Below are 26,109 nucleotides of genomic sequence, written 5' to 3' on the forward strand. Positions count from 1 at the left end.
GGAATCGATTTCCCTCTGTTAACCATCTCAACCGAAACCAACCCCGGAATCGATTCCGGCGCCCGCCTTTAAATCGGAATCGAAACGGAATCGGAATCGAGACAGGTGGTGGTTGATGTTGATGATGGCCGCTGGTGGTGGAGGTGATGCCTCCTCCTCCTCCACCTCGTCCACCTCATCCTCCTGGTCCGCCTCGGGCCTCCTCCTCCTCGTCCTCCTCCTCGTCATCATCGTCGTCGTCGTCTTCATCGTCGTCACGGGCCGCGAGAATGTCCTCCGCTTGCTGGCGATCCGAGGCCTTGCCGCGATCCGAGGAAACCTCGAGGGGCAGGGGAGCGACGAGGTGGGGGGGGCGGGGGGCGAGGGGCGGGGCGCGGGGGGGTGAGGGGGTGGGGGCCGCGGGGGATGGCGCCATGAAGAGGAGGGACTTCACGCTGCAGCAGCTGCGGCAATTCGACGGCGAGCGGGAGGCGCCCATCTTGGTGGCGGTCAACGGGAAAGTGTTCGACGTCTCGCGCGGGAGGAGATTCTACGGCAAAGGTGGAGGTGGTGGTGGTAGTGGTGGTGGTGGTGGAGGAGGTGGTTGTGGTGGTGGTTGTGGTGGTGGTTGTGGTGGTGGTGGTGGTTGTGGTTGGTGGTGGTGGTGGTTGAGGTGGTGGTGGTGGTGGTTGTGGTGGTTGAGGTGGTGGTGGAGGTGGTGGTGGTTGAGGTGGTGGTGGAGGTGGTTGAGGTGGTGGTGGTGAAGTTGGTGGTGGTGGTGGTTGTGGAGGTGGTGGTGGTTGTGGTGGAGGTGGTTGAGGTGGTGGTGGTGAAGTTGGTGGTGGTGGTTGTGGTTGAGGAGGTGGTGGAGGTGGGGGTTGTGGTGGAGGTGGTGGTGGTAGTGGAGGGGGTGGTTGTGGTGGTGGTGGTAGTGGAGGGGGTGGTTGTGGTGGTGGTGGTGGTGGTGGTCGTGGTGGTGGTGGAGGTGGTTGTGGTGGCGGTGGTCGTGGTGGTGGTGGTCGTGGTGGTGGTGGTAGTGGTAGAGGAGGTGGTGTTGGTCGTGGTGGTGGTGGTGGAGGTGGTGGTGGAGGTGGTGGTGGTGGAGGAGGTGGTGGTGGTAGAGGTGTCCAGCAAAATAACTCCCTACCTCCTCGTGGTGCCGGACGGGCAACGCTGTCATGGACAGTGCTGTGGGGGGGAGGGCCAATTCCGATTGGCCTTTCCCCTCATGGCGTCTGTGTCCTCCTGTCACAGGTGCTGGCTAAAGTGGCCCCTCGGGATAGAGTCATCTTGGTGGGTGACTTCAATGCCAGAGTTGGTCATGATGCTGGCACCTGGTCTGGAGTGATTGGAAGGCATGGGCCAGATCAGCTCAGTAACAACGGTAGGAGGCTGCTAGATTTTTGTGCAGCCCATGGGCTTGTAATTACCAACACGCTGTTCTGGAATCGGCGCATCCACACAACATCATGGATGCATGCCGGGTCCAAGCAAGAACATCTGCTGGACTATATAGTGAAGGAACAGCGGATGCGAGCCCATGTCCTTGACACCAGGACCTACCGTGGAGCTGATCTGCCCACTGACCATCGACTTGTCATCTGTAAGATACGCCTGCCATTCTTCCACTCCGGTGGTGGGTGCACACCCAGGACCCCATTCAAACCTAAGGTGGTCTGGTCTCAGCTAGCTGATGAAAGTTGCAAGATAGAATTTCATCATCGCTTGTGGCTGGGGTTGGCATCGTCCCCCATTCCTCCAGATGTCGAGGGTAAATGGGCGAGGTTTAGGACTGTGACTCAAGCAGCTGCAATGGCGGCTTTGGGTACGCAGTCCAGACCTCCTCAGAGACCCTGTCTGACAGAGGGAGGTGTTCAAGCTGGCTGAGAAAAAGTGACAGGCCCACTCTCATCGTCTACAGCATCCCACATCAGAGAATGAGGAGGCTTACCGCAGCCGTCACTCGGAGGTTCGGAGAGCCGTGAGGCGCTGGAAGGATGTGTGGTGGTCGCGGGTTGCTGAGGAGATGGAGTCTGCCACAATGGCCCGTCCCTATTTAACTCCAACTAAAAAGTAATCTGCAGCACCACACCTATTACCATCATTAGGGGAAAGAACGGTGATCCAATCTCCGACCCCCAGGAACAGGTTTGCAGATTTGCTGAACATTTCTGTGAAGTCCTGGGGGAGGGGAAATCCCTCAACATGGAAAACATTGTGGGACAAAGTGGGGATGACCCTGCTGAGGCTGCAGTGCCTCAAATATTGGAGGAGGAAGTCACCCCCTGTGAGTGGCTGGCTGAGGTGCCATCTGTTGAGGAAGTACTGAAGGTTATCCAGAGTCTGAGACCAGAAAATGCACCGGGAAGAGATGATCTCCCAAGAGAAATGCTGAGGGAGGGTGGCGTTTGTGCACAGACTGCCCTACATGACATCATATCAACGGCCTGGACCACTGGACGGGTTCCGCAGGACTGGAAGGATGCCCTGGTGGTCCCCATCTTTAAGAAGGGAGACCGCAGAGACTGTAACAACTACAGGGACATCTCACTCCTTTGTGTGCCGGGAAAGGTCCTGGCAAGGATTATTCAACACCGCCTTGCCAGGCATGTTGAGGAGAGGCTTGTGGAGCCCCAATGCGGTTTCTGGAAAGGGCGGTCTTGCACAGATGCCATATTTTCTGTCCGTTTGCTACAGCAGAGATGTAGGGAATTCCAACAAGACCTACATCTCTGCTTTATTGACCTGGTCAAGGCCTATGATACCATCAGTAGGCCTGGACTCTGGGTTGTTCTTCATGCTTTCGGAGTCCCTGACCCGCTGCTCACGATCATTAAGGACCTTCATGATGGTGAGTGGGCCCGGGTAAAACTACGTGGCCGGGAGTCTGAGCTATTCCCTGTTCAACTTGGGGTGCAACAGGGATGTCCTCTGGCTCCCACATTATTTAACATCTATTTCGACCACGTAGTTCGTAAAGCTTTCAGTAGCTGTACCGGAGGAATTTCCATCTGGTACAGATACAATGGGAGGCTGATCGATGCCCGGGTGCTATCAAGGGATGGCTCCCTATTGGTCAACCACGTTATGTATGCCGATGACCTGGTAATTGCGGCTCACTCAGAGGGGGAGTTGGAGGCACTGCTGCTGAAACTGGAGTGTACCACTAAGAGGTGGGGCCTTACCATCAGCCCCACTAAAACGAAGCACCTGCCTGGGTATTTTGTACCATCGGGCACTCCAACCCCACAACTCCCAATCGGTGATGGGGCAGTTGTGGAGAGAGTGGAGAGTTTCCAATACCTGGGCAGTGTGCTCATGACCGGCTCCGGTTTAACAGCAGAGGTCTCACTCCGAATCAGTCGAGCGGCAATATTTTTTCATCGGTTGCGTAACGCTGTGTGGAAGCTACCTGGTCTGTCGCTCCGCACGAAGCTTCGGGTCTTCTCGGCCACAGTCATTCCTCCCTTCTCTACGCTTGCGAAACGTGGACCCCCCTAATGGAACATTTTCGCTGGTTAGAAACATTTAGGCTGGCCTGCCTACGATCCATCCTGGGTTTAACCAGGCTGGATTGTGTGAGGAGCTCACAAATCCTTGAAAGATCTGGACAAAGTCCCATCGTTGAACTCCTCCGGCAGGCAAGGCTGCATTGGCTGGGCCATGTAGCCCGCATGCCCAAACAGCTTGTGTTCGGCCTGATCGAGGGGCCTAAACGGGCGCGGCACGGGCTAGAGAAGAGATGGAGTGACGTTGTACAGGAGGACGTGGAGCTGAGTGGACTTGCCGATATCTGGTACCAGCGGTGTCAGGATCGGCCTCAGTGGAGGAGGCTCGTGAAAGACGCTTCTACTGGGCAGATGGAGGCAATTGCCCTCCAACAACAACGGAGGGCGGAGGAGCGATGCTCACAACAACGAGCGGAGCACCGGGTGGCTAAAGCACAGCAAGTTTGCACAGTAGGGGGCACAGGTGGTGCATTAGCCAGTCATCTCGGTCATCTCAGTCAATCGAACTGTGGCACCTGCTGGGTCTGCCCTGTGACCTCCTGCCAGCGGGCGTTCGACACTTCACGTGGCCTCAAGGTGCACATGGCCTGGCACAAGCGTCGTGGTGACGTCACCGCCACTTAGTGGTGTGTGTGAGTGAGTGCGGTGTGCATGGTGTGTGTGCGTGGTGCAGTGGTTAGCGCACTGTGAGTGGGGAGCGGTGGTGCAGTGGTTAGCGCACTGTGAGTGGGGAGCGGTGGGGCAGTGGTTAGCGCACTGTGAGTGGGGAGTGGTGGTGCAGTGGTTAGCGCACTGAGTGGGGAGTGGTGGTGCAGTGGTTAGTGCACTGAGTGGGGAGCGGTGGTGCAGTGGTTAGTGCACTGTGAGTGGGGAGTGGTGGTGCAGTGGTTAGCGCACTGAGTGGGGAGTGGTGGTGCAGTGGTTAGTACACTGTGAGTGGGGAGTGGTGGTGCAGTGGTTAGCGCACTGTGAGTGGGGAGCGGTGGTGCAGCGGTTAGTGCACTGTGAGTGGGGAACGGTGGTGTAGTGGTTAGTGCACTGTGAGTGGAGAGCGGTGGTGCAGTGGTTAGTGCACTGTGAGTGGGGAGTGGTGGTGCAGTGGTTAGTGCACTGTGAGTGGGGAGTGGTGGTGCAGCGGTTAGTGCACTGAGTGGGGAGCGGTGGTGCAGTGGTTAGTGCACTGTGAGTGGGGAGTGGTGGTGCAGCGGTTAGCGCACTGTGAGTGGGGAGTGGTGGTGCAGCGGTTAGCGCACTGTGAGTGGGGAGTGGTGGTGCAGTGGTTAGCGCACTGTGAGTGGCGCCCGTCACCGTCACAGCCTCCAGCCAGAGGCAGCCCTGGGCCTAATGCAGGTCGACTGCCTCGGATGCAGGTTCACCCCTCTCTCCCCCCCATCCCTCCCTCCCCCCTCCCTCCTCCCTCCTTCCCCCCTCTCCCCTCCCACTCCCTCCCTCCCCCCCTCCCTCTCCCCCCCTCCCTCCCTTTCCCCTCTCCCCCCCTCCCTCTCCCCTCCCCCTCCCTCCCTCCTCCCCCCTCCCTCCTCCCCCCCCCGCCCCCCCCCAGACGGCCCCTACGGAGTGTTTGCGGGCCGTGACGCGTCCCGTGGCCTCGCGTCCTTCCGGCTGGACCGGGACGCGCTGCGGGACGCCTACGACGACCTGTCGGACCTCACGGCCGTGCAGACGGAGAGCGTGCGGGAGTGGGAGATGCAGTTCATGGGTGGGAGACTTACTCAGAGACTCAGACTCACAGAGACTCACACAGAGACTCACTCACACAGAGACTCACTCACACAGAGACTCACTCACACAGAGACTCACTCAGAGACTCACTCAGACGGAGAGCGTGCGGGAGTGGGAGATGCAGTTCATGGGTGGGAGACTCACTCACACAGAGACTCAGACTCACTCAGAGACTCACACAGAGACTCACTCAGACTCACTCAGAGACTCACTCACTCAGAGACTCACCCACGCAGAGACTCACTGACACAGAGACTCACTCGGAGACTCACTCAATCAGAGACTCACTCACAGACTCGCCCACGCAGAGACTCACCCACACAGAGACTTACCCACACAGAGACTCACACAGACACTCACTCACACAGAGACTCACTCACACAGAGACTCACCACCACAGAGACTCACTGACACAGAGACTCACACAGAGACTCACACAGAGACTCACACAGAGACTCACACAGAGATTCACTGACACAGAGACTCACCCCCCCCTCCCCGTGCCCCCACAGAGAAGTATCGCTACGTGGGGCGGCTGCTGCGGCCGGGCGAGGAGCCTGCGGACTACACGGACGACGAGGACCTCCGGGAGCCCTCCAGGGACGACTGACGCAGCACGGAGGGGCAGCAGCAGCAGCGATATGATTGGTCGATCCGTGGGAGGGGAGGTACCTCTGGGTGGGCTGGGGGGGGGGTCACGGTGGGGAGAGTGGTCAGGAAGCTGGACTGGACCGGACTAAACCGGATCAAACCGGACTGGACCGGATCAAACCGGACCAGACGGGACGAGAGGGAGTGCCGAATACCCGGTTGGGTCGGCGAGTCCAAAGATGCGATTGGTCGAAGTGCAACGCGCCGCAACGCGATTGGATGATGAATTTAGCGAGCGACACTCGCGATTGGACATTCGTTTAAGTGAGCGAGCGCCGCGATTGGTTGTTGTTGGTGCGCGGGCACCGCGATTGACCGAATCGTGACGGGCGCTGCGATTGGCCGAATCTTGACGGGCGCCGTGATTGGCCGAATCGTGACGGGTGCTGCGATTGGCCGAATCGTGACGGGCACCGCGATTGGCCGAATCTTGACGGGCGCCGTGATTGGCCGAATCTTGACGGGCGCTGCGATTGGCCGAATCATGACGGGCGCTGCGATTGGCCGAATCATGACGGGCGCTGCGATTGGCCGAATCATGACGGGCGCCGCGATTGGCCGAATCATGACGGGCGCCGCGATTGGCCGAATCTTGACGGGCGCCGCGATTGGCCGAATCATGACCGGTGCCGTTATTGGCCGAATCTTGACGGGCGTCGCGATTGGCCGAATCTTGACGGGCGCTGCGATTGGCCAAATCATTACGGGCGCCGTGATTGGCCGAATCATGACTGGTGCTATTGGCCGAATCGTGACGGGAGGGGTAACGCGAACGCTGACGCCCGATTGGTCGACCGTGGTGGCGGCGGCGGAAGTCACGTGACCGTGGGGGGGGGGGGGCGGCTTGCGGCTTGCGGCCACGCTGACGGCTCAAGATGACGTCACGCCGAGGGCTCACGGAGCCGTGACGGCAGGAATTGGTGTCCCGTTTGGTGGCGAGTGGCGAGGAGATGTCCATCTGCCTCGCCTGCGACGCCGGAGGTCGCGGGGCCGGTCCCGACCGCGATGACGCCTGCTGCTGTTGCTGTTGCTGCTGCTGTTGCTGCTGCTGCTGTTGTTGCTGCTGCTGCTGCTGTATATTTATATTTGGGCTCTGCGTGTGTCTGTATCTCTCCCCCGCGGTGGTCGCGTGGATCTTGGCTGCTGCTATAAATGTACACGCGATGACAAACCACTTGAGTCCTTTAATTAAGATTGAACCACTTGAGTGTTGTGAGTGAGTGTGTGGGTAGGTGAGTGTGTGGGTGAGTGAGTGAGTTGGTGGGTGAGTGTGTCGGCGAGTGTGTGGGTGAGTGTGTGGGTGAGTTGGTGAGTGATTGGAAGGCATGACCGGATCAGCTCAATAACGGTAGGAGGCTGCTAGACTTCTGTGCAGCCCATGGGCTTGCAAGCAGCCGTCCTCAGGTGAAGACCAGGTCTGTCGGGGAGACAGCGACAGACCTGGTCTTCACCTGATGACGGCTGTTTGCGTTGTGGCCGAAACGTGAGAATTATTTCATTATGTTTTATTTTATTATTTTTATTGTTTCCATTCTACGTGACTTTACCGAAAGAATCAAGAAGATGAATTCTCACCATTTGTGAACTATTCAATCCGATAAGGTCAGCCTCTAGTCTAAACAAAGTCAAAGTGCCCTGCGTATACTCTATGAGACATCTCCTTTACCAGTGGCAAAATATAGTAATAGGTTTTTACCCTTTCAACTGGTACAAAAACTGATACCTTTATACAAGGCATCATGTTTGCAATAAACACAACACAAGCAGTCAAAATGCAAACAAAAAGAAACAACTTTGATGATGATATGCATTCTCCTTGAAGTTGATTGGTCCACACCCGAGACAGCTTTTCTTAGAGCCTAGTCTCCATTGGTGTTGGACCAGATGACGCCAAAAGGTGTACAACTCAAAGACAGTGCAATATCAAGAGTATTGAGAGCTCGGGGTAAGCATTTACACTGAGACATCTCCTTTACCAGTGGCAAAATATAGTAGGTTTTTAGCCTTTCAACTGGTACAAAAACTGACACCTTTATACAAGGCATCATGTTTGCAATAAACACAACATAAGCAGTCAAAATGCAAACAAAAAGAAACAACTCTAATAATGATGATAATGATATGCACTGACAGTTATCATTATCAGAGTTGTTTCTTTTAGTTTGCATTTTGACTGCTTGTGTTGTGGTTATTGCAAACATGATGGCTTGTATAAAGGTGTCAGTTTGGTACCAGTTGAAAGGCTAGGCTCTGCGGCTTGGCGTCATCGAAATGTCGTGACATTTCATGAGATTTCGTGCAATCACCCAAACCAAGGAAAGTTAGCTCCCCGAAGTGATCAAACCTCATCTTCTTGGTTCTTTCGGTAAAGTCACGTAGAAGGGAAATAATAAAATAAGTGTTATTTTTTTAATTTTATTATTTCCATTCTACGTGACTTTACCGAAAGAACCAAGAAGACAGGTTGATGCTTTTGGCAGCCAGTGATCACATCCGGCGGCCACCATTAGGGTGTCATTGTCCCAACACCATCGGGATTTTCGCTCGTAATCCGAAACACTGCACGCAGATCAGATCGGTAGCTGCCGATCGTGTGAACGAGTCTAGAATCTGAGCTCTATCTCGTGTCCAGGAGGTGGGTGCGTCTTGGTCGACTTATTGAAGCAAATTCTTGGGTTTTTTCGGTAAAGTCACGTAGGTAAAAAATGTAAATTAATAAAAGTAAAATAAAAAAAAATCACGCTTGCTGTATCAAGTAAATGAGAATTTCTCATTCACTTGATACAGCAAGCGTGCTGTGACGGTTCCACCTGAAGACGGAAGCTTGTAAATTTCGATTTAAAGCTTTCGTGACTGCAGGGATTCATCTTCTTGGTTCTTTCGGTAAAGTCACGTTGAATGGAAATAATAAAAATAAAGCATTATAAAATAATTCTCACGACGTTTCGGCCACAACGCAAGCAGCCGTCCTCAGGTGAAGACCAGGTCTGTCGGGGAGACAGCGACAGACCTGTTCTTCACCTGAGGACGGCTGCTTGCGTTGTGGCCGAAACGTCGTGAGAATTATTTTATTATGTTTTATTTTATTTTTATTATTTCCATTCTACGTGACTTTACCGAAAGAACCAAGAAGACGTAAGCTTGTGTTGCCTCCGAATCGTCGTGATTTTTATTTTACTTTTCTTAATTTTATTTTTTTACCTACGTGACTTTACCGAAAAAACCCAAGAATATGAATCCTTGCAGTCACGAAAGCTTCAAATCTAGAATTATTGAAGCAAGTCCCTCAACTGTTTAACAAAAAGTTTTACACTCGGGCGCACATCTTGCTCAATGCCAGAGCACCAGGTTCAACTCGTGTGCGTAACAATGGGGTGAGCACGTGGCTTCAGGGAACGTTCATTTCATCTTGGCCTGCACCCCACGAAGATCTGATGCCATCAAGAAGTTAGCTACCAGCTCTTCAACGGAATTGTGTTTCCCCAACACTCACAAAACATCATCAGCAATAGCCGGTTGCTGGTCTGTCATCACTGACATCGTCAAATCCCAAGAACGCCTCCCTCACCTCGCAAGTCACCTGACTCTCAGCCACACAACGCCACATCACAGAGGCCTACGGCTTTGTTTGTGACGTCCGTTGTCTCGTAGACTTCGACTGGGGCTGCATTGATCTCCTCTTCACAATACAGACAGTCTTCTTGGTTCTTTCGGTAAAGTCACGTAGAAGGGAAGTAATAAAATAATAAAAATAAAACATAAAATAATTCTCACGACGTTTCGGCCACAACGCAAGCAGCCGTCTTCAGGTGGAGAACAGGTCTGTCAAGTAGACACAGTCTGAATGTGGCCGAAACGTCGTGAGAATTATTTTATTATGTTTTATTTTTATTATTTTATTACTTCCCTTCTACGTGACTTTACCGAAAGAACCAAGAAGATGAATCCCTGCAGTCACGAAAGATTTAAATCGAAATTTAATACAGACAGTCCCCGGGTTACGATGGGCTCCGACTTACGATAATTCGATCTTACGATGGCGATATCGATACGACAAAATTGTTAAAGGTTCTACATTTCGCGTGGCAGGCAAACGCAGCATCGTGCGAGGTACGGAGCTGTACCTTGTCATCGCCATCCTCCTGTTCCGACAACGAAGTGAATGTGGCCATCAACAAGCTAACACCGTGCACGTGTGCAGACGACGGACAGAATCTTGGTGGGTAGAGTACAATATGATACGTTACGTTCAATGCATGTATACACTACACTATTACACTACACTATACTACATTATTACACTACACTATACACTACACTATTACACTACATTATACACTATACGACATTATATATTACACTACATTATTACACTATACACTACACTATACACTACACTATACACTACACTATACACTACATTATTACACTACACTATACACTACACTAAACACTACACTATACACTACACTATACACTACACTATAAACTACACTATACACGACACTATTACACTACACTAAACACTACACTAAACACTACACTATACACTACACTACACACTACATTATTACACTACACTATACACTACACTATAAACTGCACTACACCACTACACTATACACTACATTATTACACTACACTATACACTACATTATTACACTACACTATACACTACACTAAACACTACACACTACATTATACACTATACACTACACTACACTGTACACTACACACTACATTATTACACTACACACTACACTACACTATACACTACCCTGTACACTACACTATACACTACACTATACACTACACTATGATACGTAGCTTCAGCGATTTCATTTTAGGGTGACCACGATACGATACGTTCAATGCATGTTAAAAGTGTTTATAGCAGATAGGATTGTTTCCTGAAAAAACTTTCGATTAAATTGCAGTTCACATAGGTAGTCTAAGAATTTATCTTGTTTTTTTTACTTTACATTTTACTGTACAATACAGTATTGTAATTAATAAATACAGTGTATAGTTTATACTGTAAATTGCTCTGTTTTGCTCAATAATCACCATTCTGTAAGACTCTGAGTAGGCTATAGGCCATCTTTGACTTGCGATATTTTCGACTTGCGATGATGGGGTCGTCGTAACGGATCTCCGTCGCAAGTCGAGGACTGCCTGTAGTTTCTAATGACGTCACCGACTGCTTCGATTAAATCGTTCTGAGTTCCGTTTGAGAAGCCAGAAAACACAGTGGATGTCTCCAAATGTCTCGCTAACTTCTCATCTTTCTCAGCAAAAACATTTAATAGCTCCTCCACATCGTGGCCACGATGATGATAAGAGCTCGCACTCTCATCGTCACCACGACATGCTGATTCCTTCTAGATTTGAAGCTTTCGTGACTGCAAGGATTCATATTCTTAGGTTTTTTCGGTAAAGTCACGTAGGTAAAAAAATTAAATCAATAAAAGTAAAATAAAAATAAAACAAAAATCACGACGTTTCGGAGGCAACACAACCGTCACAGCACGATTGCTGTATCACTTGTTGTATCACTTGATACAGCTATCACTTGATAGCTGTATCACTTGATAGCTGTATCACTTGATAGCTGTATCACTTGATGATTGTATCACTTGATACAGCTATCACTTGATGTATCACTTGATGTATCACTTGATAGCTGTATCACTTGACAGCTGTATCACTTGATAGCTGTATCACTTGATACAGCTATCGTGCTATGATGGTTCCACCTGAAAACGGAGGCTTGTGTTGCCTCCGAAACGTCGTGATTTTTATTTTATTTTACTTTAATTAATTTTAATTTTTTTACCTACGTGACTTTACCGAAAAAAACCTAAGAATATGCTAATTCCTGTTTGGCTAGGCAGCAGGTGGCATTAATAAGGTCTTTTAAAACATCGCGGGTTTCCTTTATCTTAGCGTCGTGGATGCTGATGTTTAATCTCCGCCGTTCATTCGAATCCAGATCGATCCTTGAAGCTCCAAAAGTGTTTAAAGCAAATTTCGATTTAAAGCTTTCGTGACTGCAGGGATTCATCTTCTTGGTTCTTTCGGTAAAGTCACGTAGAATGGAAATAATAAAATAAAACATAATAAAATAATTCTCACGACGTTTCGGCCACAACGCAAGCAGCCGTCCTCAGGTGAAGAACAGGTCTGTCGGAAAGACAGCGTCTGAATCATGTTTTATTTTGTATTATTTTATTACTTCCCTTCTACGTGACTTTACCGAAAGAACCAATAAGATGAATTCCATCGTCGCTTGCGGCTGGGATGGACATCGTCCCCCACTCCTCCCGATGTCGAGGAGAAATGGGCGAGGTTTAGGCCTGTGGCTCATGCAGCTGCATTGGCTGCTTGGGGTACGCGGTCCATACCTCCCCAGAGACCCTGGCTGACAGAGGAGGTGTTTAGGTTAGTTGAGAAAAAGCGACAGGCCCACTCTCATCGGCTACAGCATCCCACGCTGCAGAATGAGCCTTCGCTGGAGATTCGGAGAGCCGTGAGGCGCTGCAAGGATGAGTGGTGGTCGCGGGTTGCCGAGATGGAGTCTGCCTCAGTAGCTCGCGATCACAAATCACTCTTTAGTTTCAGTTTCATCAAAAAAGTAACTTGCAGGGCCACACCTATTACCATCATTAGGGGAAAGAAATGTGATCCAATCTCCGACCCCCAGGAACAAGTTTTTAGATTATTTGAGCATTTCTGTGAGATCTTGGGGGAGGGGAAATCCCTCAACCTGGAAAACATCATGGGGCAAGGTGGGGATGACCCTGCTGAGGCTGCGGTGCCTCAAAAATTGGAGGAAGAAGTCACCTGAAGGGGTAGTCACCCCTTCCGATTCAGTTGAGCGGCATTATCTTTTCATCGGCTGCGTAACGCTGTGTGGAAGCTACCTGGTCTGTCGCTCCGCACGAAGCTTCAAGTCTTCTCGGCCACAGTCATTCCTCCCTTCTCAACGCTTGTGAAACGTGGACCCCCCAAATGGAGCATCTTCGCCGGTTAGAAACATTCAGGCTGGCCTGCCTACGATCCATCCTGGGTTTAACCAGGCTGGATTGTGTGAGCTCACAAATCCTTGAAAGATCTGGGCAAAGTCCCATCGGTGAGCTTCTCCGGCGAGCAAGGCTGCGTTGGCTGGGCCATGTAGCCCGCATGCCCAGCCACCGCATGCCTAAGCAGCTTTTGTTTGGCCCGGATAGAGGGGGCTAAACGGACGCGGCATTTTGACTTAAAGCTTTGTGACTGCAGGAATTCATATTCTTGGGTCTTCCCGTAAAGTCACGTAGATGGGTTCAAATAAAATAACAAAAAGCTAAAAATCTACAACGTTTCGATCGCAATACAAGCAATCGTCATCAGGAGAAAAATGATCGGGAAAGCTGCTGAGGCAGGATGTTCTAAAGGTTTGAAATGTGTGTAGCCCAAGGGTCATAAGCGACGTGGGCAGGCCTAGTTATGTTAAAGTGAGAGATTAGCATGTCAATGTAAGAGATTAGCATGTCAATGTAAGAGATTAGCATGTCAATGTAAGAGATTAGCATGTCAATGTAAGAGATTAGCATGTCAATGTAAGGTCGTGAGGCATTTAACCTGTTAATGTAAAGACATTTAACCAGTTAATGTAAAGACATTTAACCTGTTAATGTAAAGACATTTAACCAGTTAATGTGAAGACATTTAACCTGTTAATGTAAAGACATTTAACCTGTTAATGTAAAGACATTTAACCTGTTAATGTAAAGACATTTAACCTGTTAATGTAAAGACACTTAACCTGTTAATGTAAAGACATTTAACCTGTTAATGTAAAGACATTTAACCTGTTAGTGTAAAGACATTTAACCTGTTAATGTAAAGACATTTAACCTGTTAGTGTAAAGACATTTAACCTGTTAATGTAAAGACATTTAACCTGTTAATGTAAAGACATTTAACCTGTTAATGTGAAGACATTTAACCTGTTAATGTAAGGACATTTAACCTGTTAATGCAAAGACATTTAACCTGTTAATGTAAAGACATTTAACCTGTTAATGTAAAGACATTTAACCAGTTAATGTGAAGACATTTAACCTGTTAATGTAAAGACATTTAACCTGTTAATGTAAAGACATTTAACCTGTTAATGTAAAGACATTTAACCTGTTAATGTAAATACAATTAACCTGTTAATGTAAAGACATTTAACCTGTTAATGTAAATACAATTAACCTATTAGTGTAAAGACATTTAACCTGTTAATGCAAAGACATTTAACCTGTTAATGTAAAGACAATTAACCTGTTAATGTAAAGACATTTAACCTGTTAATGTGAAGACATTTAACCTGTTAATGCAAAGACATTTAACCTGTTAATGTGAAGACATTTAACCTGTTAATGTAAAGACATTTAACCTGTTAATGCGAAGACATTTAACCTGTTAATGCGAAGACATTTAACCTGTTAATGTAAAGACATTTAACCTGTTAATGTAAAGACATTTAACCTGTTAATGTAAATACAATTAACCTGTTAATGTAAAGACATTTAACCTGTTAATGTAAATACAATTAACCTGTTAGTGTAAAGACATTTAACCTGTTAATGCAAAGACATTTAACCTGTTAATGTAAAGACAATTAACCTGTTAATGTAAAGACATTTAACCTGTTAATGTGAAGACATTTAACCTGTTAATGTAATGACATTTAACCTGTTAATGTAAAGACATTTAACCTGTTAATGTAACTGCTAACATCGGCAGAATGGAAACATCACAGCCAGTTATGACTTAAACTGGTTAATTACATCCTTCCAATGATTGCTCAGTATGTACCCATCATCTCGGTTGAAAGTGTCTGTGTCTATACATATGGATGGCTTCACGAACAAATCTTTGTTGATAGCCAGTCGGCTTGCAAAGTACCTTCGTCTTGGAGAAATCTATTTCATGTAAGCCAGCCAGATTAAGGTAATGATCAGCCACGGCCGAGGTATTGGTCTTGCCGTGTTTCAGATCCGCCTTGTGTTCACGAACTCGGTACCGATACATGTCGCTTAGTTCCCCCAATGTAACTACTGCCGCAGACACGGCTTAGTTTGTAGACGCCGGGGTATTGCATGTCAGGGATCACATCCTTCACAGATGGGATCAGATCACGAATAGTATGCACCGTGTTAAACCGAACCTGGATGTTGTTTGCTCGTGATTTTGGAAATAATTTTGGTGACTCCTGCTATGTATGGCAAGGTGATGGTTTTGATTGGGTCCTCAGATGGTTCGTCAAGGGTTGGGGTGTTGGCTTTACGGATTGTGTAGTCTGAATATCCATTCATCTTGAGGGCTTGGTGTACGTGCTCCAGTTCACTGGCTAGGTGGTGACGGTCACAAATACATGGAGCTCTGTGGTGCAGAGTTTTGATGAGGGAATTCATCGTTATTTTCGACTCTCTGGTTTTACATTAACAGGTTAAACGTCTCACGACCTTACATTGACATGCTAATCTCTTACATTGACATGCTACTCTCTTACATTGACATGCTAATCTCTTACATTGACATGCTAATCTCTCACTTGAACATCACTAGGCCTGCCCACGTCGCTTATGACCCTTGGGCTACACACATTTCAAACCTTTAAAACATCCTGCAGCTTTCCCGCTCGTTTTTCTCCTGATGACGATTGCTTGTGTTGCTATAGAAACGTCGTGGATTTTTGTTTTCTTTGAACCCATCTACGTGACTTTACCGGGAGACCCAAGAATAGGCGTGGCACGGACTGGAGAAGAGATGGAGTCATGTGGCACAGGCTAGAGACGAGATGGAGTGATGTGGTACAGGCTAGAGAAGAGATGGAGTGATGTGGTACAGGCTAGAGAAGAGATGGAGTGAAGTGGTACAGGCTAGAGCAGAGATGGAGTGATGTGGCACAGGCTAGAGAAGAGATGGAGTGATGTGGTACAGGCTAGAGAAGAGATGGAGTGATGTGGTACAGGCTAGAGAAGAGATGGAGTCATGTGTGAGTGGGTGAGTGGCACAGGCTAGAGAAGAGATGGAGTGATGGGTGATGGGTCAGTGGCACGGGCTAGAGAAGAGATGGAGTGATGTGGTACAGGAGGACGTGGAGCTGAGTGGACTTGCCGATGACTGGTACTAGCGGTGTCAAGATCGGCCTCTGTGGAGGAGGCTCGTGAAGGACGCTACTGGGCAGTTGGAGGCAGTCGCCCTCCAGCAACAACGGAGGGAGGAGGAGCGACGCTCACAACAACGAGCGGAGCGCCGGGTGGCTAAAGCACAGCAAGTTGGCACAGTAGGGGGCACAGGTGGTGCATCAGCCAGTTATCTCGGCACCGCGTGGGTTGGTGAAGCACGACGACAACTCGGCGCCCCTCAGAATGTTTCCACTTTATTAAAAGTCACGACAACCCACGTCACCCGCGGCGACGGGCACCACAACTTCCCGTCGCGTCACCACGACGACAACGACGCTACGTCAACCCCCCCCCCCGCCACCCCCCCCGCCTCCCCCCCGCCCCCCCCGCTCCGTCACCTCCTGTCGCCACGGCGATCGGCCCACCTCCCCGGCGACCGCCCTAGAAACCGGCCCGGCGACCGCCTCCTCTTCCTCCCCGATGACCGTCGCCGTGGCGGCGGCGGCGGCGGCCCCGGCGACGACCCCGGCGACGACCCCGGCGACGACGACCCCATCTCGCCCCCCCCCACCCCCCCCGGCCCCGCCCCCCGCCGGAGCGCCTCCCCCCCCGCCCCCGCGGGGCACCACGGCCGACCGGAGCCTCGTGGCCACCAGGCCGCGGCGCTTCTCCTCCCGCCGGCGCTCATCGTCACGGCAACGGCGCTCGTCGTCGAGGAGGCGGCGCCGCTCCAGGGCACGGAGGAGGCGGCGGCGCAGGCGTCGCTCCCGGCGACGCAGCTCGTCGCCTTGGCAACGGCGCTCCTCCGCCAGCGCCAGGAGGCGGCGCTCGTGGGCCTCGTGCTGCCGCTGCTCCTCGTCGCGACGCTGCAGCTCCACCTAGGGGGGGAGGGGGGGGGGTGGGGGGGGGGTGGGGGGGGGGCGGGGGTGGGGGGTGGGGCAGGGGGGGGGAGTGGGGGGGAGCAGTTGAGTGGTTGAGTGGATAATTAAGTTAGCGATTGGGGGAGCAGTTGAGTGGTTGAGTGGATAATTAAGTTAGTGATTGGGGGAGCAGTTGAGTGGTTGAGTGGATAATTAAGTTAGCGATTGAGGGAGCAGTTGAGTGGTTGAGTGGATAATTAAGTGAGCGATTGGGGGAGCAGTTGAGTGGTTGAGTGGATAATTAAGTTAGCGATTGAGGGAGCAGTTGAGTGGTTGAGTGGATAATTAAGTGAGCGATTGGGGGAGCAGTTGAGTGGTTGAGTGGATAATTAAGTTAGCGATTGGGGGAGCAGTTGAGTAGTTGAGTGGATAATTAAGTTAGCGATTGGGGGAGCAGTTGAGTGGTTGAGTGGATAACTAAGTTAGCGATTGGGGGAGCAGTTGAGTGGTTGAGTGGATAATTAAGTGAGCGATTGAGGGAGCAGTTGAGTGGTTGAGTGGATAATTAAGTTAGTGATTGGGGGAGCAGTTCAGTGGTTGAGTGGATAATTAAGTTAGCGATTGGGGGAGCAGTTCAGTGGTTGAGTGGATAATTAAGTTAGCTATTGGGGGAGCAGTTGAGTGGTTGAGTGGATAATTAAGTGAGCGATTGGGGGAGCAGTTGAGTGGATAATTAAGTGAGCGATTGGAGGAGCAGTTGAGTGGTTGAGTGGATAATTAAGTTAGCGATTGGGGGAGCAGTTGAGTGGTTGAGTGGATAATTAAGTGAGCGATTGGGGGAGCAGTTGAGCGGTTGAGTGGATAATTAAGTGAGCGATTGGGGGAGCAGTTGAGTGGATAATTAAGTGAGCGATTGGGGGAGCAGTTGAGTGGTTGAGTGGATAATTAAGTTAGCGATTTGGGGAGCAGTTGAGTGGTTGAGTGGATAATTAAGTTAGCGATTGGGGGAGCAGTTGAGTGGTTGAGTGGATAATTAAGTGAGCGATTGGGGGAGCAGTTCAGTGGTTGAGTGGATAATTAAGTTAGCGATTGGGGGAACAGTTGAGTGGTTGAGTGGATAATTAAGTGAGCGATTGGGGGAGCAGTTCAGTGGTTGAGTGGATAATTAAGTGAGCGATTGGGGGAGCAGTTCAGTGGATAATTAAGTGAGCGATTGGGGGAGCAGTTGAATGGTTGAGTGGATAATTAAGTTAGCGATTGGGGGAGCAGTTGAGTGGTTGAGTGGATAATTAAGTTAGCGAATGGGGGAGCAGTTGAGTGGTTGAGTGGATAATTAAGTTAGCGATTGGGGGAGCAGTTCAGTGGTTGAGTGGATAATTAAGTTAGAGATTGGGGGAGCAGTTGAGTGGTTGAGTGGATAATTAAGTTAGCGATTGGGGGAGCAGTTGAGTGGTTGAGCGAGCAGTTGACAAGTTGAGTGAGCGGTTCATTGGGCAGTTGAGTGAGCGGGTGAGTGAGCGGGTGAGTGAGCGAGTGGCTGAGTGAGTGAGTGAGTGACTGAGTGAGTGGCCGAGTGAGTGAGTGGCTGACTGACTGACTGAGTGACTGAATGGCTGGCTGAGTGACTGAGTGGCCTAGTGAGTGAGTGAGTGGCTGAGTGAGTTAGTGGCTGAGTGAGTGAGTGAGTGGCTGAGTGAGTGACTGAGTGACTGACTGAGTGGCTGAGTGAGTGAGTGGCTGAGTGAGTGGCTGAGTGAGTGGGTGAGTGGCTGAGTGAGTGAGTGGCTGAGTAAGTGAGTGGCCGAGTGACTGACTAAGTGAGTGACTGACTGACTGAGTGACTGAGTGAGTGAGTGGCTGAGTGAGTGGCTGAGTGAGTGGCTGACTGACTGACTGACTGAGTGACTGAGTGAGTGACTGAGTGACTGACTGAGTGAGTGACTGAGTGACTGACTGAGTGACTGAGTGAGTGATTGAGTGAGTGGCTGACTGACTGACTGAGTGAGTGGCCGAGTGACTGACTAAGTGACTGAGTGACTGACTGACTGAGTGACTGAGTGGCCCCCCACCTGCGCGCGTCCCAGCAGGTGGCGCAGCAGGCGCACGGCGTGAAGGCGCCGCTGGGCCAGCAGCAGCTGGCGCTCCTCCCGCTTCACGCGCAGCAGGAGTCCGCGCTGCTGCTGCTGCTGCCGCCGGCGCTCGCGGCGCAGCCCGCGGCGCTGCGTGCGCAGCAGCTGGCGCTGGCGGCGGTCGCGCTCACGCTGCTCACGGCGCTCGCGGCGCAGACGCTCCTCCGCTACTCGGCGCAAGCTGCGGGGGGGGGGGGGGGGGGAGGGGTCGATCGTTACCTGGGGGTGTCCGGTCCACGTCGTCATCGTCGTCACTATCGTCGTCAGTGTCATCACCATCAGCGTTGTCACGACGGTGGCGATTTTGGTGGCAGTGACAGTGGTGGTGGTGGTGGAGGTAGTGGCAGTGGTGACAGTAGTGGTGGTGGTGGCGGCAGTGGTGGTCGCAGTGTTGGTGACAGTGGTGGTGGTGGCAGTGGTGTTGGTGGCTGCGGTGGTGGTGTTGGTGGTGTTGGTGGTGTTGGTGGTGGTGGTGTTGGTGGTGGTGGTGTTGGTGGTGATGTTGGTGGTGGTGGTGTTGGTGGTGGTGGTGTTGTTGGTGTTGGTGGTGTTGGTAGTGTTGGTGGTGTTGTTGGTGGTGTTGGTGTTGTTGGTGTCGGTGGTGTTGGTGGTAGTGGAGGTAGTGGCGGTGGTGACAGTGGTGGTGTCGGTGGTGATGTTGGTGGCTGCGGTGGTGTTGGTGGTGTTGATGGTGTTGGTGGTGGTGGTGTTGTTGGTGGTGGTGGTGTTGGTGGTGTTGGTGGTGTTGGTGGTGTTGGTGTTGGTGGTGGTGTTGGTGATGTTGGTGGTGGTGTTGGTGATGTTGGTGGTGTTGGTGGTATTGGTGGTGATGGTGGTGATGGTGTTGGTGGTGTTGGTGGTGGTGATGGTGGTGGTGTTGGTGGTGTTGGTGGTGGTGTTGTTGTTGTTGGTGTTGTTGTTAGTGTCAGTGTTGTTGTTGGTGTTGTTGTTGTTGTTGCTACCCACCTCTCCTGCTGTGCGCTCTCCTGCTCCTGCTGCAGCAGCCGCAGCCGCTCCGCCTGCCGCTGCCGCTCCGCTTCGCGGATCTTCTGCCGCTCCGACTCGCGGCGGCGCACACTGACGTCACTCAGGTGCTTCGTCGTGTCAAAGGTCACCTGGCGGGGGGGGGGGGGGCGGGGGGGGGAGTTTCACTTCCAGGGGTCAAACTCCACCCCCTAGGAGATGTTGACTACCTCGCCTGGTACACAGGAGGTCGTGGGTTCAATCCCAGACCCGGAGAGATGTTGACTACCTCGCCTGGTACGCAGGAGGTCGTGGGTTCAATCCCAGATACTGAGAGATGTTGACTACCTCGCCTGGTAAACAGGAGGTCGTGGGTTCAATCCCACACACTGAGAGATGTTCGCCTGGTACACAGGAGGTCGTGGGTTCAATCCCACACACTGAGAGATGTTGACTACCTCGCCTGGTACACAGGAGGTTGTGGGTTCAATCCCATACACTGAGAGATGTTGACTACCTCGCCTGGTACACAGGAGGTCGTGGGTTTAATCCCAACCCTGACGATAACTGCTGCTGCTGCTGAATATTTGTAGTCTGCTTCTCTCTTATCACCATCACGGTGGCTAGGAGATGTTGACTACCTCGCCTGGTCTACAGGAGGTCGTGGGTTCGACCCCGACCCTGACGATGCCTGCTGCTGCTGTTGCCGTATATGTGGAGTCTGCGTCTCTCTCGTCATCATCACAGTGGCTAGGAGATGTTGACAACCTCGCCTGGTCTACAGGAAGTCGTGGGTTAGATCCCGACCCTGACGATGCCTGCTGCTGCTGCTGTATCTGTGGAATCTGTGTCTCTCTCTCATCATCATCACGGTGGCTAAGAGATGTTAACTATCTCGCGTGGTACACAGGAAGTCGTGGGTTAGATCCCAGACCCTGAGAGATGTTGACTACCTCGCCTGGTACACAGGAGGTCGTGGGTTCAATCCCAGACCCTGAGAGATGCTGACTACCTCGCCTGGTACACAGGAGGTCGTGGGTTCAATCCCAGACCCTGAGAGATGTTGACTACCTCGCCTGGTACACAGGAGGTCGTGGGTTCAATCCCAAAACCTGAGAGATGTTGACTACCTCGCCTGGTACACAGGAGGTCGTGGGTTCAATCCCAGACACTGAGAGATGTTGACTACCTCGCCTGGTACACAGGAGGTTGTGGGTTCAATCCCAGACACTGAGAAATGTTGACTACCTCGCCTGGTACACAGGAGGTCGTTGGTTCCATCCCAGACCCTGAGAGATGTTGACTACCTCGCCTGTTACACAGGAGGTCGTGGGTTCAATCCCAGACCCTGAGAGATGTTGACTACCTCGCCTGGTACACAGGAGGTCGTGGGTTCAATCCCGACCCTAACGATGCCTGCTGCTGCTGTATATTTGGAGTCTGCGTCTCTCTCTTATCACCATCACGGTGGCTAGGAGATGTTAACTACCTCGCCTGGTCTGCAGGAGGTCGTGGGTTAGATCCCGACCCTGACGAAGCCTGCTGCTGCTGCTGTATCTGTGGAGTCTGCGTCTCTCATCATCATCATCACGGTGGCTAGGAGATGTTGACTACCTCGCCTGGTACACAGGAGGTCTATGTGGAGTCTGCGTCTCTCTCTCATCATCATCACCATCAAGGGGATGTTAACAACCTCGCCTGGTCTGCAGGAAGTCGTGGGTTCGATCCCGACGCTGACGATGCCTGCTGCTGCTGTATCTGTGGAGTCTGTGTCTCTCTCTCATCATCATCACGATGATGATGAGTTTACCGGCTGAGGAGTTTACCGGCTGAGGAGGTTCCCGGCTGCCCCCCGTGCTCACCTTGATGTTGCAGGCCAGGGCCTTGCCTCCCGCCGTGTGCATGAGCTTCACGCCGCGCAGGGCGCCCATCGCTCGCTCAAAGTCGCAGTACTGCTCGTACTGGACGTACGCCTGCAAGCACGCACGCGGCAAACGCACGCAACCCCGTGAGTGTAAAGAAGTGTGAGTGAGCGAGTGAGTGAGTTGGTGGATGGGTGGGTGACCGTGCGAGTGCGCGATTGGGTGAGCGAGCTGGGGAGTGAGTGGGTGAGTAGGTGAGTGAGTGAGCGGGTGGGTGAGTGAGCGGGTGATTATGAGTGGGTGGGTGGTTGTGAGTGAGTGAGTGGATGATTGTCAGTGAGTGGGTGGGTGAGTGAAAGGGTGGGTGAGTGTGAGTGAGCGGGTGAGCGAGCGTGAGTGAGTGAGCGGGTGGGTGAGTGTGAGTGAGCGGGTGGGTGGGTGAGTGAGCGAGCGTGCGAGCGAGTGCGTGAGTGGGTGGGTGAGTGTGAGTGAGCGGGCGGGAGAGTGTGAGTGAGTGAGTGTGAGTGAGCGGGTGAGTGTGAGTGCGTGAGTGAGTGAGTGTGAGCGGGCGGGTGAGTGTGAGTGAGTGCGTGAGTGTGAGCGGGTGAGTGGGTGAGTGTGGGTGAGTGCATGAGTGGGTGGGTGAGTGTGAGTGAGTGCGTGAGTGGGTGGGTGAGTGTGAGTGAGTGCGTGAGCGGGTGGGCGAGTGTGTGCGTAAGCGAGTGAGTGCGTGAGTGTGGGTGGGTGCGTGAGCGGGTGAGTGCGAGTGAGCGGGTGAGCGAGCGAGTGAGTGAGTGGGTGCGCGAGTGAGTGAGTGAGTGGGTGCGCGAGTGAGTGAGTGAGTGAGCGAGTGAGTGCGTGAGCGGGCGAGTGAGTGAGCGAGTGAGTGAGTGAGCGGGTGAGCGAGCGTGTGAGAGAGTGAGTGAGTGAGCGAGTGAGTGAGTGAGCGAGTGCGTGAGCGAGCGGGTGGGTGAGTGTGAGTGAGTGGGTGAGTGTGAGTGAGTGAGTGAGCGGGCGAGCGAGCGGGCACCTGGAAGTGAAGTCTCCCGCCGTACCCGAAGGAGTGGAACTCCTTGCCGGAGAGGCGCCGCTCCACCTCCTCGCGGTGCGGGTCCAGGCACGGCACGTCCGCGGCTCGCACCGCCCCGAACACGGAGAGCGCCCGGCGCAGGATAGCCTCACTCGGGCGGTCAGCTACACACAGAGAGAGAGAGACGCTCACTCACCCACTCACTCACTCACTCACCCACTCACTAACCCACTCACTAACCCACTCACTCACCCACCCACTCACTCACCCACCCACTCACTCACCCACCCACTCACTCACCCACTCACTCACCCACCCACCCACTCACCCACTCACTCACCCACTCACTCACTCACTCACCCACTCACCCACCCACTCACTCACTCACTCACGCACCCACTCACTCACCGCCCCGAACACGGAGAGCGCACGGCGCAGCACAGCCTCACTAGGGCGGTCTGCTACACGCAGAGAGAGAGAGAGACACTCACTCACTCACCCACTCACTCACTCACCCACTCACCCACTCACCGCTCATGGCGGTGGTGGTGGTGACGGTGGTGACGGTGGTGACGAAGGTGGTGGTGACGGTGACGACGTTGGTGTTGGTGGTGACGGTGGTGGTGACGGTGGTGGTGGTGGTGGTGACGATGCTGGTGACGGTGGTGACGGTGGTGGTGGCTGTGGTGGTGGTGGTGACGGCGGTGTTGGTGGTGGTGTTGGTGGTGGTGTTGGTGGTGGTGACGGTGGTGACGGTGGTGGTGGTGGTGACGGTGGTGGTGTTGTTGGTGTTGTTGGTGGTGGTAGTGGTGGTGACGGTGGTGGTGACGATAGTGACGGTCGTGGTGGTGACGGTGGTGGTGGTGGTGGTGATGGTGGTGGTGGTGTTGGTGTTGTTGGTGACGGTGGTGGTGTTGGTGGTGGTGACGGTGGTGGTGACGGTGGTGGTGTTGGTGGTGACGGTGGTGGTGACGGCGGTGGTGACGGTGGTGACGGTGGTGGTGTTGGTGATGATGGTGGTGGTGTCGGTCGTGGTGTTGGTGGTGTTGATGGTGTTGGTATTGGTGGTGGTGTTGGTGTTGTTGGTGGTGTTGGTAGTGGTGACGTTGGTGGTGACGGTGTTGTTGTTGGTGGTGTTGTTGGTGGTGTTGTTGGTGTTGGTGGTGTTGGTGGTGGGGGTGTTGGTGTTGTTGGTGGTGGTGGTGTTGTTGTTGGTGGTGTTGTTGGTGTTGGTGGTGATGTTGGTGTTGTTGTTGGTGGTGTTGTTGGTGTTGTTGGTGTTGGTGGTGGTGTTGGTGTTGTTGTTGATGGTGGTGTTGGTGGACTCACGGTCGGCAGCGCCGGGCTCTGCGAACCAGCGGCAGGGCAGCCCCTGCAGGTGGAGTGTGTCTGGGCGCTCGCCCGCCACCCGCTCGTCCATGTCGCTCGCCCCGCGGAAGAACGACTCCCAGTCGGGACGCGTCGGGAAGTCGTCCCTCGCAGCGGACGCTCGCACCTGGGTGGGGGGGGGGGAAGGGACGTGGTGGGGGGGTGTGTGTGGGTATGTGGAGGTGAGTGTGTGGGGGTGAAGGGGTGAGTGTGTGGGGGTTAAGGGGTGAGTGTGGGGGTGTGTGTGGGGGTGAGTGTGGGTGTGTGTGGGGGTGTGTGTGTAGGGGTGAGTATAGGGCTGTAGGGGTGAGTGTGGGGGTGTGTGTAGGGGTGTGTGTAGGTGTGTGTGTAGGTGTGTGTAGGTGTGTGGGGGTGTAGGGGTGTGTGGGGGTGTAGGGATGTGTGGGGGTGTGTGTGGGGCTGTGTGTGTGGGAGTGTGTGTGGGGGTGTGTGTGGGGGTGTAGGGGTGTGTGTGGGGGTGTGTGTGTGGGGGTGTGTGTGTGGGGGTGTGTGTGTGGGGGTGTGTGTGTGGGGCTGTGTGTGTGTGTAGGGGTGAGTGTGGGGATGTGTGTGGGGGTGTGTGGTGGTGTAGGGGTGTGTGTGGGGGTAGGGGTGAGTGTGGGGGTGTGTGTGGTAGGGTGTGTGTGGGGGTGTGTGTGGTAGGGTGTGTGTGGTAGGGTGTGTGTGGGGGTGAGTGTGTGGGGGTGTGTGTGTGTAGGTGTGTGTGTGTAGGTGTGTGTCTGTGTGTGTGTGTGTATGTGTGTGTGTCTGTGTGTGTGTATGTATGTGTCTGTCTATGTGTCTGTGTGTGTGTGTCTGTGTGTGTGTGTGTGTCTGTGTGTGTGTGAGTTTGTGTGTGTGTCTGTGTGTCTGTGTGTGTGTCTGTGTGTGTGTCTGTGTGTGTGTGTCTGTGTGTGTGTCTGTGTGTGTGAGTTTGTGTGTGTGTGTCTGTGTGTGTGTGTCTGTGTAGCTGTAGGCACCCTGAGTATCTCTGTGAATCCGCTGAGCTTGATGTTCTTGCCGTCGATGCGCGAGGCGAGTGCGTGTATGTGTGTGTCTGTGTGTCTCTGTGTGTCTGTGTGTGTGTCTGTGTGTGTGTCTGTGTCTGTGTGTGTGTGCACCTTGAGCGTCTCTGTGAAGCCGCTGAGCTTGATGTTCTTGCCGTCGATGCGCGAGGCGAGTGCGTGGACGGCGGCGCGAGTCTCCACCTCGCCCTCGAAGCGCAGCACTTCCAGCGAGCTCTTGGCGACGCGCAGCACCGAGAAGTCGTCGGGCAGAGCCATCGCCTTCAGCCTCTCCATCACCTACACACGGAGAGACACACACACACTCAGACACACTTAGACACGCACGCAGACACACACACACAGACACACACACAGACACACACACACACACAGAGACACACACACACACACCCACACACACACAGAGACACACACAGACACACACACTCACCTCCCAGTTGGAGATGACCTGGCCGGGCGTCTTGAGGTGAGGCAGTGACACGACCACCAGACACACACCGACAGATACACACACACACACAGACACACACACAGACACACACACAGACACACACACACACACAGACACACACACACAGACACACCCACAGACACACAGACACGCACACAGATACACAGACACACAGACACACACACCCACAGACACACAGACACGCACACACAGACACACACACAGACACACACCCACACACACAGACACACACACAGACACACACCCACAGACACACACAGACACACACACACACACACAGACACACACACAGAGAGACCCACCTCCCAGTTGGAGATGACCTGCCCGGGCGTCTTGAGGTGCGGCAGTGACACCA

General features: G+C 52.7%; 2 protein-coding genes across 2 annotated transcripts; one reads left to right on the plus strand and one right to left on the minus strand.

Annotated features, from left to right (window-relative positions):
• Window positions 1–379: 379 nt before the first annotated feature.
• LOC144953223 (membrane-associated progesterone receptor component 2-like) lies at window positions 380–7,050 on the plus strand. Its single transcript, XM_078883781.1, has 3 exons — window positions 380–540; window positions 5,050–5,205; window positions 5,741–7,050. The coding sequence occupies exons 1-3, from the start codon at window positions 414–416 to the stop codon at window positions 5,836–5,838; spliced, it is 381 nt and encodes a 126-aa protein (XP_078739907.1). The 5' UTR covers window positions 380–413; the 3' UTR covers window positions 5,839–7,050.
• AKAP17A (A-kinase anchoring protein 17A) lies at window positions 5,975–26,109 on the minus strand. Its single transcript, XM_078883832.1, has 11 exons — window positions 26,057–26,109; window positions 25,376–25,558; window positions 24,216–24,381; window positions 22,887–23,050; window positions 21,857–21,967; window positions 19,998–20,146; window positions 18,972–19,212; window positions 16,441–16,920; window positions 6,747–6,846; window positions 6,196–6,562; window positions 5,975–5,984 (listed from the first exon to the last, which is right to left on the minus strand). Exons 2-11 carry the CDS (start codon window positions 25,553–25,555, stop codon window positions 5,975–5,977), a joined length of 1,968 nt encoding a protein of 655 aa, XP_078739958.1. The 5' UTR covers window positions 25,556–25,558; window positions 26,057–26,109.

The sequence above is a fragment of the Lampetra fluviatilis genome, chromosome 73 (genome assembly GCF_964198595.1).
Source record: "Lampetra fluviatilis chromosome 73, kcLamFluv1.1, whole genome shotgun sequence".
In the NCBI taxonomy this organism is placed as follows: Eukaryota; Metazoa; Chordata; class Hyperoartia; order Petromyzontiformes; family Petromyzontidae; genus Lampetra; species Lampetra fluviatilis.

Excerpts from the sequence above, each read along its gene's own strand:
- LOC144953223 (XM_078883781.1), top strand. The coding sequence starts at position 414 with ATGAAGAGGAGGGACTTCACGCTGCAGCAGCTGCGGCAATTCGACGGC. Across the intron at positions 541-5,049 it reads GAGGAGATTCTACGGCAAAG|ACGGCCCCTACGGAGTGTTT; the intron begins GTGGAGGTGGTG and ends GCCCCCCCCCAG. Across the intron at positions 5,206-5,740 it reads GTGGGAGATGCAGTTCATGG|AGAAGTATCGCTACGTGGGG; the intron begins GTGGGAGACTTA and ends GTGCCCCCACAG.
- AKAP17A (XM_078883832.1), bottom strand. The coding sequence starts at position 25,555 with ATGGAGAGGCTGAAGGCGATGGCTCTGCCCGACGACTTCTCGGTGCTG. Across the intron at positions 23,051-24,215 it reads AGAGCCCGGCGCTGCCGACC|CTGACCGCCCGAGTGAGGCT; the intron begins GTGAGTCCACCA and ends CTCTGTGTGTAG. Across the intron at positions 6,847-16,440 it reads GATCGCCGTGGCGACAGGAG|GCGAGGCAGATGGACATCTC; the intron begins GTGACGGAGCGG and ends CCGGCGTCGCAG.